We start from the raw sequence: 21,938 nt of genomic DNA, 5'->3' as shown, positions 1-21,938 counted from the left end.
TGTTGAAAACTGTAAAAAAAATTCACAGATTTTATGCTAAATGGCACTTATAGTTAATTTGACATTTGATCTAGATAATGAGATAAAAAAAACCTGCTGCTGCCACGTGTACATGGCTACTCATACCAAACAGATACAAACAGGTCAGTGCATACCAAAATTTAGAATACCAGTTGTAGGGCACTTGTTGAGATGAGGGGATAACCCAATGGGCCCACTGAAGGGATCAATGTTACTATTCATCTCATCTCAGGCATTCTACAAATAATTCTACAAATGCCTCTTGACACATTTCATAAAAACAGTTGAAATTTTTATTACCTTTTTTTATTATGGCCAGGAACATGAAAATTGTTTATAGCCTAGGTCTAGACTTTCTAGACTTTCAATAGCATAATATTTTACAGTAATAACTGTCATTATTTGTTAATTGTTTATTAGCAATACAAAATTTCAAAACAAAACCTTATACCGTACAAAATGTTTTAAAAAGCTAACACATATTAACATGTCATAAAATCATAACACTAATAATCTAAAAATGTAACGAGATATATTGTAAAATAACTAATAACATATATTAACCAAAGTTGACGACAGTCACTTTTCATACCTTTGTTTTGACTTTGTACGTAATATATATATATATATATATATATATAGACAGATAGATAGATAGATAGATAGATAGATAGATAGATAGATACATGTATTTGACAAATGGTACTTTTTAATATCTTGTCTAAAAATATGAAAAATAAAAACATAGTGACATGTGACATCCAGCTGCTGATGAATATCTAACTGGGAACTATTTTGACCACAGGTTCCTACAAACATAACCTGCAGTGCTATGATTAGATTATATATCAAAGAGTAAAGGTAGGACACTTACAAACATTTACCAAGTCTATTTATGAAAAAAGGTGTTGCAAGCAGAATTGATTGTGTATTAGAAAATTAGTTTTGAATTTTTATTACTGACAAACCATCTTCCATCCTTCCACATTCCTGCATTCATCACCTTGATTATGTCCAAAGAATTATTAAAATTCATGGAATCTCATGAGGCCTGACAGAAATTCCAAAGAACATCATCCCCCCGGTTTCATACGCCAGTTTGATGGTTGCAGCAATCCATCTAGACAAAACATTCTGTTGTCTCCCGGCTGTTTAGTAAAAGAAATAAACAGCCTCTTCTTCTCACAGTGAAGATTAGTATGACTGATGTGGATAATAGTTTAAAACCCTGAATGGTCCAAATTATCTGAAGGCAACATATGAGACAAACTTTAAATGATTGCCAGAGGAACTCATCTCCTGGTTTTTCGCCACAAAGATAGGATCAGTTATAATCGACCAAATCATGCAAAAAAGCATGAATCTCACTAATACATCTACATTGAGCTGCAAGTGAGACAAGAAAAAGTTTTCTAAGTCCAATGTCAAAGATTGGAAAACCTCAATGGCTCATAAAGTAGACCTTTGAGTACATGAAGAAGCAGAAATATGTCCCATTTGGGTGAAATTGAAGGCCTCTCAACTGTCGTCTGCAATGACTTCAGCAAATCATGCAAAACAAGATTTGTGGGAAAGTCCTTCTGACCACACTGCCTAAGAGTAGTGAGGATGGAAGATCGGTGACTTTTTACTGTTTGAACATTTAGCTTCCTTTCCTGGACCAGGCCAGAAAGTATTCAGCTACATCATTGACAATTGGTGATAAGGGATCCAAATCCCTTTCACCTGCCCAATGAACCCAAGTGCTCCAGTGGCACTGGTAAACTCTTTCAGTAGATTGGCACTTCAAGGAGACAAGTGAGAAAATCCTGTGCCTCGTAGGGAAAACTCGACAACCTCCACGCGTGAATCCAGAAGACCTCCGACTTTGGATGCTACACCGTCTGCCGCAGCCTCAGCCTTTGATTAAAACTGGGGGCGGGAAGGCATATGGGTTGATCAGCATTCCAACTATGTAGGTCAGCATTATTCTTGGTTATTACACACTTTTTATAGAAGTGGTCTCAACTGACCTGGAGCACAAACAACAGATGCATGTATTCAAGGACAATTATGGTACAGTAATTATTAAAATGTGTCTTCATTGTCATTACAGACATGCTTCAAATAAGTTTCACTAACTGGATAATTTTCTTAATAGTGAAAGGTCATATCCACAATTTACCACAAGCCAAAGTAAGATTGTGTATTGCATCGCTCATGATAAAAATAATGAAAACACTGAAGAGGAGCTGCCGATGATGTTCAAATTTGGGAATTTCAATACGGATACAGTCAGTGAAGCATACATCAACTCTGACTTTACATAGAAAAGCCACAAGTTTATTTCAGTCGTTTGTTGTTATGTGTTTTAAATTTTTTTTGAATTTTATTAAAATCAGTCCATCTTGAAGTGTCTTACCTTTACTCGTTATTATATAATACAACCAAATAGCACACCAGGCATTGTGGTTTGGGGATACCTGTGATTCTGACAGGGGTCCATGTACGTAAGTAGACTAGTTTTTATTTTATGTGACATAGCTAGTTAATAATATAGCTAATTCTGAATTTGAATGATGTCAGTATTTCCATGAAGTCACTTTGCATCTCCTTACAAAAACAATAAACTGGGTGCATGTGTGGGGGGGGGGGGGGGGGGGGGAGGGGAGGAATTACTAATGCACCTCACTGTTTTTGAAGAACATTTTGTAATGTACTACTTACCAGTCTAAATATATATTCAAAGCCATATATTAAAGGTGCAAAAAGTAACTGTCATCTATTGAAAAATAATTAATAATCTGTTGTAAATTTCCAATATACATGTAATATTGAACAAAGAATAAAACCTCAAACAAAACAAAATAATAAACCAGTATCATTACCTGGAAACATGGCATGAAACGATGTTTGTGCATATTCATGTTAAATTCTTATATTCACCTTGCAATTACTTGTGAAATATAATCTTGTCCAAATATGTCATAAATATACTGCAGTAGTAAACTGAAAACACTTACGCTATATTAGAGGTAAAACCTGCTATACTGTGTACCAGATTTTAAATTATGAATTGATTAGTAAGTAAACAAAGTAATAATGCTCTTCCTTTACATTATTTTTTAATATATGTATGTTTCATTTTATTTAGTACTTTTGTAAAACAGAATTTTATGAATAAAAGCATGCTTCATAGTAAAACAAAGTAATGATCAAGTTAAACAAATAACCAACACTTTGTATGAAAGATGGGGAAATACGAAGATCACGCGTCTCAACAGGCTGCCCTGACAGGTAACAATACAGTATCAGATCTTTTAGATGGCAGATCTCAAAGAAACAATTCAAAATGTGTAATATCTGTAGGTATGAACTACATCAAGCCTTATGCAGTCTCACTCTCCTGTGTTCTAAACAACACAAAGACTTCCACAACCTCTGTACTGTATTACATGTATATACAACAGTGACAACTAACATTTTACAGAAAAAAAGCACGTTGTTTTCGCTTCCTATTTCATTAACAAGTTTATTTTGCACAAACAACATACGTGAAGTTCTGTATTTATTGCATACATGTACCTTCTTTTACTTTAAAAAAAAAAAATATTTTTAAATTAACATAACTAAACTTTCTAAGATCTATGATCAATACTCCTTTTATGGATTTACTTAACATTAAGAATTATACTCTGTGGAAATCTCTAATGTTTTAAATACAATGTGATGTAATTTGTAAATCATATATAACATACCTGTAAGTAACAAAAAGGCAATAACTTCAGTAAAAATAAATAAGTCATTTCTCATTTAAACATTTTGGTCCAAATACAAGATAAATTTATCACACGATTTGAAAATGTGTTTATCACTATGGTAAGATTGAATAGGTATGTAATAACTAAAGTTTGTTTTATTTAACGACGCCACTAGAGCACATTGATTTTTTGTCTTATCATCGGCTGTTGGACGTCAAACATATGTCATTCTGACACTGTTTTATAGAGGAAACCCGCTGTCGCCGCATATGCTACTCTTTTACGACAGGCAGCAAGGGATCTTTTATTTGCACTTCCGACAGGCAGGATAGCACAAATCATGGCCTTTGTTGAACCAGTTATGGATCACTGGTCGGTGCAAGTGGTTTACACCTACCCACTGAGCCTTGCGGAGCACTCACTCAGGGTTTGGAGTCGGTATCTGGATTAAAAATACCATGCTTTGACTGGGATCCGAACCCAATACCTACCAGCCTGTAGACCAATGGCCTAACCACGACGCCACCAAGGCCGGTGTATGTAATAACTGACCAATGACATAGTCTTGTTATATTACAGCCATTGTATGAGAAATAGTAAACATGGCCTCAGTGGCTGACATATTGAGTGCTTATTGATAGCTCAGTGGGGAGGCATAAAGCCACTACACTCAATTCTGTCTCACTAACAATTCACTTTTGTCCTGCACAGAGAGCTCACATTCTTAAGCACAAAATATCAGGTTAAGATGTAGGCCTAATGAACACTTACCATGAGGCATCAAACTGTCTCATTTGTCATATACTGTCAAATAACCTTGACCTTTCATGCAAAAACTAGTTATGTTCTTCTACCAATACCTGAAATTATGTTCACTTCTGCAAAACGGGTAACAGTAAAATCTCAACACTGACTGAAATGCCTTCTTTTTTATCTTTTTTTTACCATCTTAACAGTCATAGGAATATATCGCTCTATAAAACGTTTCACCACCTGTGAGATTGGCAAAACAAGGTCTATGACAATTATCTATGTAATAGAATAAGAACAGCTATGATCTGATCATACACACAAAAAATTGTGCCAGACACCACGCCAGCTTTTAAAACACTTGGTAACAGTCCTTTATATAGTCCACGAATTCCCTCATTTAGCACAATATGCCGACAGCAGTGCAAAAACCCATAGTATGTATGGAATGTACCAAAGTTTTTTCGTGCTTTCTCAAAACCCTGAATCTGAAGTCTCTTCTTGATTACGTCAAGTGGGTAGACGATCATCTTTGAGAGAAATCCTGCTCCAGTACCACAGAAAAAACTTTCCACAGGGCCTGAAAAATTACAGCACTTTAGAAATAAAAACCACCAAACTAATAGCATATAATGTATGTTAAATGTTAACTTTTGTTTATTATAATTAAAGTCAAGTTAAAACCAGACAAAAAAATGTTTTGCCAAGTTGTAGTCAAATGATGACATTACTTAATCAGTTTTTGGTATGGCGTTTTTCTTATTTTTCATGCATAGTTTTGATATTTTTCCTGATTAGTTTCAAGAGAAGACAAAAAACACTTAAAACTCATATTAACAATGCAGTATAACAAACAACAAATGCCATACACTTCAAAAATAACATAATATACATATATTTGGACATCTACTTAGAGTGTATTAATGGTATTAATTTATTAAAATTAGGTATCCTGATTATTATTAGTTTAAAATATATAATGAAATGTGTTTGTATATATTGCATTTTGAAGTAAATAACACAATTATTAAAGAAATATAATATCTATGACTAAATCATATTAATATAGATACTGAAACTGCTACGGAACTATTATGATATGGATATGGAATCTTGTTGATTTTTTCAATAATTGTCAGAGGATTTTTTTATTATTTGTTTCAGAATGAGAAAACAAGATGCAAATATATATTTCTCCCATCCCTAACTATGCAAGACAGACCCATTCCAAGATGTCACCCAATACAGAATAAATTTTTCTTGCATGACCAAATGATTTTGTTGACCTAAGTAGTTTTGGCATATATGATGTTTTTATTTATTTTAACAAAACAAAGAAAACATGATGAGATAGATAAAACATAGTGTTATTTTTCATTTATACTTTTTAATGGTACCGGGGTAATATAAATATTACTGAACAATGAAAAAAAACCCAGGACTATTTGTACAAAAATATTGGTTCAGTAAATGGGAGAAAAATAGCATCCATGGATACATGCACTTTTGTTTGATACGGCTATTCCACCCTCAGGCTCGTGTAATATTCTTGAAACAATTAACCGACTGGTGCAGGGGATAATTAAATCCTTTCTGGCCTCACAAATTGTCTCATGTCATTGCTGGGACTCGAACCTGTGGCATCGAATCGTCCACACCTTACAGACTTAACCAACCATACGCATGGTGCCAACAAGCTACATGTACATGCATGAAACAGTGGGCAAACCTGGTACTGGATATATAGGACAGAGCTGTTCCATGAAAGAAAGCTATGAAAGAAAACCATGAAATAGCCGTTATATCTTACATGGGATATCATGTGCTTGTGCTCAACATGATGTCGTTGATAATATGATGTGATATTAATGTGAGATGGTGATGTAAGGTCATCAGACAACAGTTTTAAATCAATATTTTGCTATTAAAACCTGCATTATAAAAGCGATCTTGCTAATTTGTAGTGTTAAATTAACACCTTGGTGGTGAAAATGTCAAGCTGCATCGTCCCAGGTCGAAATTGCTACCACCTCTGGTGTACATTTTTATCTCACATGACAGCATATGATGGAATCTTATAATATTGTATGTATGTCGTGTTTGACTATCGCATGCAGCAGTGATAGACTCGTTAACTAGCAGAAGGATAAGTCTAGTACTGAAATATATACCATCCGTCTATATAGACTATAGCCATAGTCTGCTTTTAGTTTTCAAAACATGTTTTTCATATATAATTTTTGTTTGTATCAACGTAGGGAAAAAGGCAAAATAGTCGTGGCAAATTTTTTTTAAAATGTCCATGATGTTTTGTGAAATAAAAAAAAATTATAAAAAAAAAAATTGATGATTAAAGACACTCTGTCACAAATTTAGCAGGCCTTATTTCTCAAAATATGGATTATAACTGGAAATCACATTCATTTGGAATACCAAACTTCGCTAAAATGTATCATCCAAAACATTTTAATTGAACCATGTTGGAGAGAATTCCATGACAACCAGTTCATTTTTAAATCTTGGAACTCTTTTACGAGAAGCCTAAAATGTACAGCAAAACAGAGTAGTGATGAGGCTATATATACAACAGCTGTGTAATGTACCCTTGAATGATATATAAATGACCATGACAAATAATTAAAAATATATTATTTCATGACAAAATAATGGTGAATACACTGAAATAAAATAAATATACAGTAGGAACATGAACTTTTTTTCTTGTTGGTTTATTTATTTATTTTTTGTATTATTATTGTTATCTTTTTTATGGAGCTACCGTACCCAGGACCACTGCAGGTGCGTGTGCAGGAATTTTAGCAAGAGGGAATCTAGACTGAGGTGAGCAGAGTTTTATAAGGGGTGTCCAGACACCAGCCGGGAAAATAATCGGGAAAAAAAATGAAAATTTGCTGGGGGTTGAATAAGCTTCTTTTTTTCTTCTTCTTCTTCTTTTTTTTTTGGGGGGGGGGATTTTGTTTTTTAATTAATTTGTTGTTTGTTTTGTTATTTCTTTTTTATTTATGATGCATTAAAATCACTCAATCAAACCAACAGGAAAACCACAATGACTTAGATTTAACAGGAGTATAAACAAACGATGTCTGGACCGCAACAGTGAAGGAGAAAGAAGGAAGCTTCAATCACGTGACAGGAACTGGAAGCAGATAGATTTTAAGCCATCCCATTGGCTGTTGGGATGTTCGGACCAGACTACTAACATATGCCATTGTATGAGGTGAGGCTAAGTTAAAAAGAGATGATACTTATTCTTTCATATATGAACTATATTTTATGTATCTATCATTGTCTTTCTATGTGTTAAATTTAACAATTTAAAATGTTTTTTATCTTGTGTTAAATCGTTTTAATTAACAACAAAACACAGTTACAGTATTATCCCCTAACTTTATCACATCAAATAATGTGTATCAAATAATTGTACATAAATGAACAAATTGATGATTAACATCACTAATCAATTTGTTGATGTTTATGATCAATTTATTCATTTATTTACCATAGTCAATGTATATTTTGTGCTGGAATGTTTCTGTTTCACATGATTAGATGTGATATTATTGATTGTTGAGTGAATAATCACTTACAAAGTCATTTGGCACCCCACAACCGAGAGATGAGTAAATGCTACTGTTCTTGATTAGTTGAATTGTTCTCAATTGATACATATTAAGACTATTCAGTATGACGCATTTCTAAAATATACTTAAAAATTTTTTTTTTTAAATCTTCAAAATTCTGGCAAGCACAAAATATTTATATGAAGATATTGCTTTGTTTCTATTAGGACAATGAATGTACAAAAATGACTATTCTATTATCTAAGCCTGGCAATGTAAGTTGTAACAAGAAACACCTTACAACATGTTTAGAGGACCATGTGCCTCTAAGTGATCTATCAGAGCCCAGCGAATTACACAATGCTGTAGGTTTACTACATATTCAATATTTCAATATCCTCAAGTACTAGTATTCTCCTCATACAAATAGCCTGCAAATGTCTGGAGTCTGGACTTTTTCAAGTTAAAAATGATAAGCAAGGGCCTGGTATGAAAACATTATAATATAATAATTGTGATCACTGTATTAAATTTGACTTGATATGCAGTACACTACATGGATTACAGTTAAGACACACACATCAATAAATAAATAAAATTAATATTAAATTTATAAATTTACCTGGTATTTTGAAAGATGTTGTGCCTTTAATATTGTCCCACATTAGAGTAAAGAAAGAATAGAGACCAAACTGCAATCCCATCTGTGGAGCTATTTGCAACAGGGCAGGAGTTAGTCCCCTGTAAAAACCTCGAACACCCTCTTGATGTGCAATGTGAAAAAACGCTTGATATACATTAAAGTAAATCTGAAATATAAAATTAAAATAATTATTTAATAAATTAAAGCAAAAAACAATTATATCACTTATTATACATCATAAACAACAAATTCAATAATTTTGTGATGACAGAGGCGGAACGTAGCATTGGTAAAGCTCTACTGCTGGGTGGTCGGTCCCCATCAGTGGGCCCATTGGACTGTATCTCGATTCAAACCAGTGCACCATTACTGCCTGGCATCTCTGTGGGATGTTGAACCAACAAAATCAGCAATGTCTGTCATACACAGGGACATATCGTCATGACCGAGGGGTCTGAATAATTGTGATTAGACAATAACAAACTACCAAATAACTATACATGGCAATGATGACACAAGTAGGTAAAATACAATTATTTATTTTAAACAAACAAGTGTAAATAGTTTGTAACAGTCTCTCAACAAAGGAATCTCACACTTCAGTGTGTCAATTATTAATTCTATATTTTCTATCAATGATAAACACTCTTAATTGAACATTCACTGATTTGTCACTAACAGATAATTGTGTCTATAAATATGGCTGAAAATTATTGTTTATTGAATTGAAATATGATCATTATTATAGAAGAAATATGGTATATGAAATAAATTGTAGTACTACCAATAATGACATTTGATGACAAACTTATGATTTGTAATTATTAAAACAGATATTATAATGAGAATGTTCACCTGAGTTCCATAAATCTTCCTAAACATACTAATAACAATATGTAATAACTATGATTTTACTCAAACTGAACTGCATAATTTATTTACTAGCTAAAAGTTTGTTTTCTTTAATGACAAGACTAGAGCACACTGATTTATTAATCATCAACTTTTGACATGTAGTCTTAGAGAGGAAACCCACTACATTTTTCCATTAGTAGCAAGGGATCTTTTATATGCACTATCCCAGACAGGATAGTACATATCACAACCAATTGTGGTGCACTGGCTGGAACGAGAAATAGCCCAGTGGACCCACCGACTATTAATTAGCTAGATAATCTATTTGCTATAATTGCTGACCATACAAATAGATCAGTGTACACGTTTAGAAATCTGTAAACATTTATTACTTGTACACAAACCAGTACCATATACACATGTAGCGTTAGTGTAGAATACAAGCCCATATGTGTATTTGTGTGTATGTGTGTGTGTGCGTCAGTGTACATGTATGCGTGTTTGAGTATTTGTGTGTGTGCATGAGTGTGTGAAGCTTGTGTGTGTGTGTGTGTGTGTGCATGTGTGCACATGGCGTGTGACGCTCACTGGTGTGTGTGTGTCTGAAGCTCACTGGTGTGTGTCTGTGTGTGTGTGAAGTTCACTGGTGTGTGTGTGTGTGAAGCTCACTGGTGTGTGTGTGTGCATGTGTGTGTGCATGTGTGTGTGCATGTGTGTGTGTATGTGAAGCTCATTGCTGTGTGTGTGTGCATGTGCGTGTGTGTGTGTGAAGCTCACTGGTGTGTGTGTGAGAAGCTCACTGGTGTGTGTCTGTGTGTGTGTGTGTGTGTGTGTGTGTGAAGCTCACTGGTGTGTGTGTGTTTGTGTGAAGCTCACTGGTGTGTGCGTGTGAAGCTCACTGGTGTGTGTGCGTGTGCGCATGTGTGAAGCTCACTGATGTGTGTGCGCGCGTGTGAAGCTCACTAGTGTGTGTGTGTATGTGTGTGAAGCTCACAGGTGTGTGTGCGTGTGCGCATGTGTGAAGCTCACTGACGTGTGTGTGTGCGCGTGTGAAGCTCACTAGTGTGTGTGTGTATGTGTGTGAAGCTCACTGGTGTGTGTGTGTGTGAAGCTCACTGGTGTGTGTGTGTGTAGCTCACTGGTGTGTGAGTGTGTGTTAAGCTCACTGGGGTGTGTGTGTGTAAAGCTCACTGATGTGTGTGTATGAAGCTCACTGGTGTGTGTGTGTAGCTCAATGGTGTGTGTGTCTGTGTAGCTCACTGGTGTGTGTGTGTGTGTGTGTGTGTGAAGCTCACTGGTGTGTGTGTGTGTGTTAAGCTCACTGGGGTGTGTGTGTGTAAAGCTCACTGATGTGTGTGTATGAAGCTCACTGGTGTGTGTGTGTAGCTCAATGGTGTGTGTGTGTGTGTAGCTCACTGGTGTGTGTGTGTGTGAGAAGCTCACTGGTGTGTGTGTGTGTGTCTGTGTGTGCGCGTGTGAAGCTCACTGGTGTGTGTGTGTGTGAGTGTGTGTGCGTGTGCAGCTCACTGGTGCGTGTGTGAAGCTCACTGATGTGTGTGTGTGCGCGCGTGTGAAGCTCACTGGTGTGTGTATGTGTGTGAAGCTCACTGGTGTGTGTGTGTATGTGCACATGTGTGTGTAGCTCACTGGTGTGTGTGTGTGTGTAGCTCACTGGTGTGTGTGTGTGTAGCTCACTGGTGTGTGTGTGTATGTGTGTTTTAAGCTCACTGGGGTGTGTGTGTGTAAAGCTCACTAATGTGTGTGTGTATGAAGCTCACTGGTGTGTGTGTGTGAAGCTCACTGGTGTGTGTGTGTGTAGCTCAATGGTGTGTGTGTATGTGTGTGTAGCTCACTGGTGTGTGTGTGTAGCTCACTCGTGTGTGTGTGTAGCTCACTCGTGTGTGTGTGTGTGTGTAGCTCACTGGTGTGTGTGTGTGTGAAGCTCACTGGTGTGTGTGTGTGTGTAGCTCACTGGTGTGTGTGTGTGTGTAGCTCACTGGTGTGTGTGCGTGTGTAGCTCACTGGTGTGTGTGTGTGTGTGTGTTGCTCACTGGTGTGTGTGTGTAGCTCACTGGTGTGTGTGTGTATGTAGCTCACTGGTGTGTGTGTGTGTGTAGCTCACTGGTGTGTGTGTGAAGCTCACTGGTGTGTGTGTGTGTGTGTGTGTGTGTGTAGCTCACTGGTGTGTGTGTGTGTGTGTGAAGCTCACTGGTGTGTGTGTGTGTAGCTCACTGGTGTGTGTGTGTGTGAAGCTCACTGGTGTGTGTGTGTGTGTGTAGCTCACTGGTGTGTGTGTGTGTGTTACGCTCACTGGGGTGTGTGTGTGTGTAAAGCTCACTGATGTGTGTGTATGAAGCTTACTGGTGTGTGTGCGTGTGTGTGTGTGTGAAGCTCACTGGTGTGTGTGTGTGTGTGTGTGTGTGTGTTTGTAGCTCACCGGTGTGTGTGTGTGTGTGTAGCTGTGGTGTGTGTAGCTCACTGGTGTGTGTGTGTGTGTGTGTAGCTCAATGGTGTGTGTGTAGCTCACTGGTGTGTGTAGCTCACTAGTGTGTGAAGCTCACTGGTGTGTGTGTAGCTCAATAGTGTGTGTGTGTGTGTGTAGCTCACTGGTGTGTGTAGCTCACTGGTGTGTAGCTCACTGGTGTGTGTGTGTAGCTCACTGGTGTGTGTGTGTCTGAAGCTCACTGGTGTGTGTGTGTAGCTCAATGGTGTGTGTGTGTGTGTAGCTCACTGGTGTGTGTGTGTGTGTGTGTAGCTCACTGGTGTGTGTGTGTGTGTAGCTCACTGGTGTGTGTGTGTGTAGCTCACTGGTGTGTGTGTGTGTGTAGCTCACTGGTGTGTGTGTGTGTAGCTCACTGGTGTGTGTGTGTGAAGCTCACTGGTGTGTGTGTGTGTGTGTAGCTCACTGGGGTGTGTGTGTGTAAAGCTCACTGATGTGTGTGTATGAAGCTCACTGGTGTGTGTGTGTGTGTGAAGCTCACTGGTGTGTGTGTGTAGCTCAATGGTGTGTGTGTGTGTGTGTGTGTAGCTCACTGGTGTGTGTGTGTGTGTAGCTTACTGATGTGTGTAGCTCACTGGTGTGTGTGTAGCTCACTGGTGTGTGTGTGTGTGTAGCTCACTGGGGTGTCTGTGTGTGTGTAGCTCACTGGTGTGTGTGTGTGTGAAGCTCACTGGTGTGTGTAGCTCAATGGTGTGTGTGTGTAGCTCACTGGTGTGTGTGTGTGTGTAGCTCACTGGTGTGTGTGTGTTTGTGTGTAGCTCACTGGTGTGTGTGTGTGTAGCTCACTGGTGTGTGTGTAGCTCACTGGTGTGTGTGTATGTAGCTCACTGGTGTGTGTGTGTGTGTGTAGCTCACTGGTGTGTGTGTGTGTGTAGCTCACTGGTGTGTGTGTGTGTGTGTAGCTCACTGGTGTGTGTGTGTGTGTGTAGCTCACTGGTGTGTGTGTGTATGTGAAGCTCACTGGTGTGTGTGTGTGTGCGTGAAGCTCACTGGTGTGTGTGTGTGTGTGTGTGTGTGTGAAGCTCACTGATGTGTGTGTATGAAGCTCACTGGTGTGTGTGTGTGTGTAGCTCACGGGTGTGTCTGTATGAAGCTCACTGGTGTGTGTGTGTGTGTGTAGCTCATGGGTTTGTGTGTGTGTAGCTCACTGGTGTGTGTGTGTAGTTCACTGGTGTGTGTGTAGCTCACTGATGTGTGTGTGTGTGTAGCTCACTGGTGTGTGTGTGTGTAGCTCACTGGTGTGTGTGTGTGTGTGTAGCTCACTGGTGTGTGTGTGTAGCTCACTGGTGTGTGTGTATGTAGCTCACTGGTGTGTGTGTATGTGTGTGTAGCTCACTGGTGTGTGTGTGTGTAGCTCACTGGTGTGTGTGTGTGTAGCTCACTGGTGTGTGTGTGTATGTGAAGCTCACTGGTGTGTGTGTGTGTGTGCGTGAAGCTCACTGGTGTGTGTGTGTGTGTGAAGCTCACTGATGTGTGTGTATGAAGCTCACTGGTGTGTGTGTGTGTGTGTAGCTCACGGGTGTGTGTGTATGAAGCTCACTGGTGTGTGTGTGTGTGTAGCTCACGGGTCTGTGTGTGTGTAGCTCACTGGTGTGTGTGTGTAGCTCACTGGTGTGTGTGTGTAGTTCACTGGTGTGTGTGTAGCTCACTGATGTGTGTGTGTGTGTAGCTCACTGGTGTGTGTGTGTGTGTGTGTGAAGCTCACTGGTGTGTGTGTGTGTGTGTAGCTCACTGGTGTGTGTGTAGCTCACTGGTGTGTGTGTGTATGTGAAGCTCACTGGTGTGTGTGTGTGTGCGTGAAGCTCACTGGTGTGTGTGTGTGTGAAGCTCACTGATGTGTGTGTATGAAGCTCACTGGTGTGTGTGTGTGTGTGAAGCTCACTGGTGTGTGTGTGTAGCTCAATGGTGTGTGTGTGTGTGTGTGTGTGTGTAGGTCACTGGTGTGTGTGTGTGTGTGTGTAGCTCACTGGTGTGTGTGTGTGTGTAGCTCACTGGGGTGTCTGTGTGTGTGTAGCTCACTGGGGTGTGTGTGTGTGTGTGTGAAGCTCACTGGTGTGTGTGTGTAGCTCAATGGTGTGTGTGTGTAGCTCACTGGTGTGTGTGTGTGTGTAGCTCACTGGTGTGTCTGTGTGTGTAGCTCACTGGTGTGTGTGTGTGTAGCTCACTGGTGTGTGTGTGTGTGTGTAGCTCACTGGTGTGTGTGTAGCTCACTGGTGTGTGTGTAGCTCACTGGTGTGTGTGTGTGTGTAGCTCACTGGTGTGTGTGCGTGTGTAGCTCACTGGTGTGTGTGTGTGTGTGTGTGTTGCTCACTGGTGTGTGTGTGTAGCTCACTGGTGTGTGTGTGTATGTAGCTCACTGGTGTGTGTGTGTGTGTAGCTCACTGGTGTGTGTGTGAAGCTCACTGGTGTGTGTGTGTGTGTGTGTGTGTGTAGCTCACTGGTGTGTGTGTGTGTGTGTGAAGCTCACTGGTGTGTGTGTGTGTGTGTGTGTGTAGCTCACTGGTGTGTGTGTGTGTGTTACGCTCACTGGGGTGTGTGTGTGTGTAAAGCTCACTGATGTGTGTGTATGAAGCTTACTGGTGTGTGTGCGTGTGTGTGTGTGTGAAGCTCACTGGTGTGTGTGTGTGTGTGTGTGTGTGTGTGTAGCTCACCGGTGTGTGTGTGTGTGTGTGTAGCTCACTGGTGTGTGTAGCTCACTGGTGTGTGTGTGTGTGTGTGTAGCTCAATGGTGTGTGTGTAGCTCACTGGTGTGTGTAGCTCACTAGTGTGTGAAGCTCACTGGTGTGTGTGTAGCTCAATAGTGTGTGTGTGTGTGTGTGTAGCTCACTGGTGTGTGTAGCTCACTGGTGTGTAGCTCACTGGTGTGTGTGTGTAGCTCACTGGTGTGTGTGTGTGTGTGTGAAGCTCACTGGTGTGTGTGTGTAGCTCAATGGTGTGTGTGTGTGTGTAGCTCACTGGTGTGTGTGTGTGTGTGTGTAGCTCACTGGTGTGTGTGTGTGTGTAGCTCACTGGTGTGTGTGTGTGTAGCTCACTGGTGTGTGTGTGTGTGTAGCTCACTGGTGTGTGTGTGTGTAGCTCACTGGTGTGTGTGTGTGAAGCTCACTGGTGTGTGTGTGTGTGTGTAGCTCACTGGGGTGTGTGTGTGTAAAGCTCACTGATGTGTGTGTATGAAGCTCACTGGTGTGTGTGTGTGTGTGAAGCTCACTGGTGTGTGTGTGTAGCTCAATGGTGTGTGTGTGTGTGTGTGTGTGTGTGTAGCTCACTGGTGTGTGTGTGTGTGTAGCTTACTGATGTGTGTAGCTCACTGGTGTGTGTGTGTGTGTAGCTCACTGGTGTGTGTGTGTGTGTAGCTCACTGGGGTGTCTGTGTGTGTGTAGCTCACTGGTGTGTGTGTGTGTGAAGCTCACTGGTGTGTGTAGCTCAATGGTGTGTGTGTGTAGCTCACTGGTGTGTGTGTGTGTGTAGCTCACTGGTGTGTGTGTGTTTGTGTGTAGCTCACTGGTGTGTGTGTGTGTAGCTCACTGGTGTGTGTGTAGCTCACTGGTGTGTGTGTATGTAGCTCACTGGTGTGTGTGTGTGTGTGTAGCTCACTGGTGTGTGTGTGTGTGTAGCTCACTGGTGTGTGTGTGTGTGTGTAGCTCACTGGTGTGTGTTTGTGTGTGTAGCTCACTGGTGTGTGTGTGTATGTGAAGCTCACTGGTGTGTGTGTGTGTGCGTGAAGCTCACTGGTGTGTGTGTGTGTGTGTGTGTGTGTGAAGCTCACTGATGTGTGTGTATGAAGCTCACTGGTGTGTGTGTGTGTGTAGCTCACGGGTGTGTCTGTATGAAGCTCACTGGTGTGTGTGTGTGTGTGTGTAGCTCACGGGTTTGTGTGTGTGTAGCTCACTGCTGTGTGTGTGTAGTTCACTGGTGTGTGTGTAGCTCACTGATGTGTGTGTGTGTGTAGCTCACTGGTGTGTGTGTGTGTAGCTCACTGGTGTGTGTGTGTGTGTAGCTCACTGGTGTGTGTGTGTGTGTAGCTCACTGGTGTGTGTGTAGCTCACTGGTGTGTGTGTGTGTGTGTGTGTAGCTCACTGGTGTGTGTGTGTGTGTGTGAAGCTCACTGGTGTGTGTGTGTGTGTGTGTGTGTGTGTGTGAAGCTCACTGGTGTGTGTGTGTGTGTGAAGCTCACTGGTGTGTGTGTGTTAAGCTCACTGGTGTGTGTGTGTGTGTGAAGCTCACTGATGTGTGTGTATGAAGCTCACTGGTGTGTGTGTGTGTGTGTGTGTGTGTGTGTGTGTGAAGCTCACTGGTGTGTGTGTGTGTGTGAGCTCACTGGTGTGTGTGTGTGTAGCTCACTGGTGTGTGTGTTAAGCTCACTGGGGTGTGTGTGTGTAAAGCTCACTGATGTGTGTGTATGAAGCTCTCTGGTGTGTGTGTGTGTGTGAAGCTCACTGGTGTGTGTGTGTAGCTCAATGGTGTGTGTGTGTGTGTAGCTCACTGGTGTGTGTGTGTGTGTGTAGCTTACTGATGTGTGTAGCTCACTGGTGTGTGTGTGTGTGTGTAGCTCACTGGTGTGTGTGTGTGTGTGTAGCTCACTGGGGTGTCTGTGTGTGTGTAGCTCACTGGGGTGTGTGTGTGTGTGTGTGAAGCTCACTGGTGTGTGTGTAGCTCAATGGTGTGTGTGTGTAGCTCACTGGTGTGTGTGTGTGTGTAGCTCACTGGTGTGTGTGTGTGTGTAGCTCACTGGTGTGTGTGTGTGTAGCTCACTGGTGTGTGTGTGTTTGTGTGTAGCTCACTGGTGTGTGTGTGTGTAGCTCACTGGTGTGTGTGTGTGTGTAGCTCACTGGTGTGTGTGTATGTAGCTCACTGGTGTGTGTGTGTGTAGCTCACTGGTGTGTGTGTGTGTGTAGCTCACTGGTGTGTGTGTGTGTGTGTAGCTCACTGGTGTGTGTGTGTGTGTGTGTGTAGCTCACTGGTGTGTGTGTGTATGTGAAGCTCACTGGTGTGTGTGTGTGCGTGAAGCTCACTGGTGTGTGTGTGAAGCTCACTGATGTGTGTGTATGAAGCTCACTGGTGTGTGTGTGTGTGTGTGTAGCTCACGGGTGTGTGTGTATGAAGCTCACTGGTGTGTGTGTGTGTGTGTAGCTCACAGGTTTGTGTGTGTGTAGCTCACTGGTGTGTGTGTGTGTAGCTCACTGGTGTGTGTGTGTAGTTCACTGGTGTGTGTGTAGCTCACTGATGTGTGTGTGTGTGTAGCTCACTGGTGTGTGTGTGTGTGTGTGTGAAGCTCACTGGTGTGTGTGTGTGTGTGTAGCTCACTGGTGTGTGTGTAGCTCACTGGTGTGTGTGTAGCTCACTGGTGTGTGTGTGTGTGTAGCTCACTGGTGTGTGTGTGTGTGTGAAGCTCACTGGTGTGTGTGTGTGTGTGTGTGAAGCTCACTGGTGTGTGTGTGTGTGTGTGTAGCTCACTGGTGTGTGTGTGTGTGTAGCTCACTGGTGTGTGTGTGTGTAGCTCACTGGTGTGTGTGTGTGAAGCTCACTGGTGTGTGTGTGTGTGTGTAGCTCACTGGGGTGTGTGTGTGTAAAGCTCACTGATGTGTGTGTATGAAGCTCACTGGTGTGTGTGTGTGTGTGAAGCTCACTGGTGTGTGTGTGTAGCTCACTGGTGTGTGTGTGTGTGTAGCTCACTGGGGTGTCTGTGTGTGTGTAGCTCACTGGTGTGTGTGTGTGTGAAGCTCACTGGTGTGTGTAGCTCAATGGTGTGTGTGTGTAGCTCACTGGTGTGTGTGTGTGTGTAGCTCACTGGTGTGTGTGTGTTTGTGTGTAGCTCACTGGTGTGTGTGTGTGTAGCTCACTGGTGTGTGTGTAGCTCACTGGTGTGTGTGTATGTAGCTCACTGGTGTGTGTGTGTGTAGCTCACTGGTGTGTGTGTGTGTGTAGCTCACTGGTGTGTGTGTGTGTGTGTAGCTCACTGGTGTGTGTTTGTGTGTGTAGCTCACTGGTGTGTGTGTGTATGTGAAGCTCACTGGTGTGTGTGTGTGTGCGTGAAGCTCACTGGTGTGTGTGTGTGTGTGTGTGTGTGTGAAGCTCACTGATGTGTGTGTATGAAGCTCACTGGTGTGTGTGTGTGTGTAGCTCACGGGTGTGTCTGTATGAAGCTCACTGGTGTGTGTGTGTGTGTGTGTAGCTCACGGGTTTGTGTGTGTGTAGCTCACTGGTGTGTGTGTGTAGTTCACTGGTGTGTGTGTAGCTCACTGATGTGTGTGTGTGTGTAGCTCACTGGTGTGTGTGTGTGTAGCTCACTGGTGTGTGTGTGTGTGTAGCTCACTGGTGTGTGTGTGTGTGTAGCTCACTGGTGTGTGTGTAGCTCACTGGTGTGTGTGTGTGTGTGTGTGTGTGTGTAGCTCACTGGTGTGTGTGTGTGTGTGTGAAGCTCACTGGTGTGTGTGTGTGTGTGTGTGTGTGTGTGTGAAGCTCACTGGTGTGTGTGTGTGTGTGAAGCTCACTGGTGTGTGTGTGTTAAGCTCACTGGTGTGTGTGTGTGTGTGAAGCTCACTGATGTGTGTGTATGAAGCTCACTGGTGTGTGTGTGTGTGTGTGTGTGTGTGTGTGTGTGAAGCTCACTGGTGTGTGTGTGTGTGTGAAGCTCACTGGTGTGTGTGTGTGTAGCTCACTGGTGTGTGTGTTAAGCTCACTGGGGTGTGTGTGTGTAAAGCTCACTGATGTGTGTGTATGAAGCTCTCTGGTGTGTGTGTGTGTGTGAAGCTCACTGGTGTGTGTGTGTAGCTCAATGGTGTGTGTGTGTGTGTAGCTCACTGGTGTGTGTGTGTGTGTGTGTAGCTTACTGATGTGTGTAGCTCACTGGTGTGTGTGTGTGTGTGTAGCTCACTGGTGTGTGTGTGTGTGTGTAGCTCACTGGGGTGTCTGTGTGTGTGTAGCTCACTGGGGTGTGTGTGTGTGTGTGTGAAGCTCACTGGTGTGTGTGTAGCTCAATGGTGTGTGTGTGTAGCTCACTGGTGTGTGTGTGTGTGTGTAGCTCACTGGTGTGTGTGTGTGTGTAGCTCACTGGTGTGTGTGTGTGTAGCTCACTGGTGTGTGTGTGTTTGTGTGTAGCTCACTGGTGTGTGTGTGTGTAGCTCACTGGTGTGTGTGTGTGTGTGTAGCTCACTGGTGTGTGTGTATGTAGCTCACTGGTGTGTGTGTGTGTAGCTCACTGGTGTGTGTGTGTGTGTAGCTCACTGGTGTGTGTGTGTGTGTGTAGCTCACTGGTGTGTGTGTGTGTGTGTGTGTAGCTCACTGGTGTGTGTGTGTATGTGAAGCTCACTGGTGTGTGTGTGTGCGTGAAGCTCACTGGTGTGTGTGTGAAGCTCACTGATGTGTGTGTATGAAGCTCACTGGTGTGTGTGTGTGTGTGTAGCTCACGGGTGTGTGTGTATGAAGCTCACTGGTGTGTGTGTGTGTGTGTAGCTCACAGGTTTGTGTGTGTGTAGCTCACTGGTGTGTGTGTGTGTAGCTCACTGGTGTGTGTGTGTAGTTCACTGGTGTGTGTGTAGCTCACTGATGTGTGTGTGTGTGTAGCTCACTGGTGTGTGTGTGTGTGTGTGTGAAGCTCACTGGTGTGTGTGTGTGTGTGTAGCTCACTGGTGTGTGTGTAGCTCACTGGTGTGTGTGTAGCTCACTGGTGTGTGTGTGTGTGTAGCTCACTGGTGTGTGTGTGTGTGTGAAGCTCACTGGTGTGTGTGTGTGTGTGTGTGAAGCTCACTGGTGTGTGTGTGTGTGTGTGAAGCTCACTGGTGTGTGTGTGTTAAGCTCACTGGTGTGTGTGTGTGAAGCTCACTGGTGTGTGTGTGTGTGTGTGTGTGTGTGTGTGTGTGTGAAGCTCACTGGTGTGTGTGTGTGTGAAGCTCACTGGTGTGTGTGTGTGTGAAGCTCACTGGTGTGTGTGTGTGTGAAGCTCACTGGTGTGTGTGTATGAAGCTCACTGGTGTGTGTGTGTGTGTGTGATGCTCACTGGTGTGTGTGTGTGTGAAGCTCACTGGTGTGTGTGTGAAGCTCACGGGTGTGTGTGTCTGTGAGTGAAGCTCACGTGTGTTTCTGTGCGTGCATGCGTGCGTGCGTGTGTGTGTTTCCTCTAACCTTGGTTCCTCCTTGTGCAACAAATCGAGTTCGAATAACATCAATGGGTTGTACAACAAATGTCGAGATACAGCCCGACAGGCCTCCACACACAGTGTGAGTAACTGGACGCCATTCAGCATTCAGAGATTCAGGCATCAAGTACCATGATCCTTTAGTCAGAGCCTCAAAAAATGTATACTGAAATACAGTAAATAAATAATATTTTTCACATACATACTGAATCACATACATACTAATCCCATGGGAATAACAAAAGGTGATTTCTTGCTGAAGATATAAATCTATATTAGACGTGTTTGTAGTTGGTAACATACTGATTAACATTGTTACCCACAATGTACTTAAACAGACTGCCTATTACATTTCAGTAAGTTACCATTAATTAAATTGTAGTCTGATCAAAGTTCTGCATTTAATGTGAAATTTAATTGCCTATAAAGCACCACTTACTGTGATATAAATGAAAGCGAGTGTATTTTCATTGCCATGCTCCTTGATTATACCTTTGTTAATATCCCACTTTATCTGCTGTCAATTCTGAATTCTAGACTGACTGGCCAGAAGCTTGAATATTATCAGATAATGCCCTCTATATATGCTTCAATGGTAACAATATGCAAAACTAGCATTACTTTTAGTAATAACAATTATATAGTTATGGATATAGTTAACTAACATATTTATACCCATGTAGCAGGGTTGAAAATTAGCAATCGCCCGGTCACCCATGGCGACCTTTATTTATTGGCCAAGAGCGACTATGAACTTTACAAAGACAGTCCATTGGGCGACCACCGATTTTAGGGTCTGGCGAGTATGATACCAGTTAAAAAAAAGAAAAGCACCAAAACTGAATCGAATGTAGTCTGTGCTGGCGCGAACTACAAATATGGCAGCAGAAGACATAGAACATGCTCTATATTTTGTCAGCGCCATATAGTTATTGGCCAGGAAACTGGGTTACAGATAACAAAGTACATCTGAGGCAGAACAATTTAATATTAATTTTTAGGCTATTGTACGTTTGCGTCAAAAGGGAACCGATGAATTGGCATGTAACTTCATAATGAATGAAGATGAAATTCATATAAAAACATTAATGTAATTTATGAAGTTTTAAACCCATACCATCTGAATTTTGTTTTTTTTTTGGGGGGGGGGGCAATTCAGTGTAAATTAAAATATATATTATGTGTTAAATCTTCTTTTCTGGTACAGGTTTTAAGGCAAATGATGGAACATCCAAGGTAATTTGAATGACAAAACCGTAATACATGATCAGGGTATATAGTCGGATGGGCGTTTAACAAAATAGTGGATAATTTCATGTATTTGTATCTAGTGCCTCGCTTATAGAACAGCCTTTCCCGAGGAAACCCTTTACTGCCGATTTCATCCCTCTTGCATTGCCACAAAGAGGACTGCCACTCTTAGACTTGTTTACTAAAGCATGTGCAGTTCCATGTTTAGTCTCTTGCTCTTGTACTGGATTATCTTTTACTTCAGAGACAATGCAAGTCAAGCTGCACACCTCGACTGTTCTAGCATTTTGTCTTCACCCTTGTATTAAAAATAAGATTTAATCTCTATAATTTAATGGTAATTTGTAAAGAAACATTTTTATTTATACAGGATTTCTTTTTCAAATTTTTTTATTTGAGTGTTCAGTTAGTACTATAGGTTTAAAACTTAATACCATGTTTTATATGCATTTTAGCTTTATTTGA

The 21,938-nt window shown here is 41.6% G+C and overlaps 1 protein-coding gene across 1 annotated transcript in view; it reads right to left on the bottom strand.

Annotated features, from left to right (window-relative positions):
• Positions 1 to 4,184: 4,184 nt before the first annotated feature.
• LOC121380231 (mitochondrial thiamine pyrophosphate carrier-like) overlaps positions 4,185 to 21,938 on the bottom strand; it is a 63,812-nt gene continuing 46,058 nt past the window's right edge. The window contains exons 4-6 of the mRNA XM_041509057.1: positions 20,209 to 20,388; positions 8,715 to 8,901; positions 4,185 to 5,091 (exon numbers count right to left, since the gene is read on the bottom strand). Of these exons, the coding sequence (XP_041364991.1) occupies positions 4,787 to 5,091; positions 8,715 to 8,901; positions 20,209 to 20,388 (672 nt within the window). The 3' untranslated portion in view covers positions 4,185 to 4,786. The remainder of the gene's footprint in view (positions 5,092 to 8,714; positions 8,902 to 20,208; positions 20,389 to 21,938) is intronic.

This window comes from Gigantopelta aegis, chromosome 8 (genome assembly GCF_016097555.1).
Source record: "Gigantopelta aegis isolate Gae_Host chromosome 8, Gae_host_genome, whole genome shotgun sequence".
Classification (NCBI taxonomy): Eukaryota; Metazoa; Mollusca; class Gastropoda; order Neomphalida; family Peltospiridae; genus Gigantopelta; species Gigantopelta aegis.
Note: the sequence above shows the minus strand (reverse complement) of the source record. Positions and strands in the feature narration are given on the sequence as shown.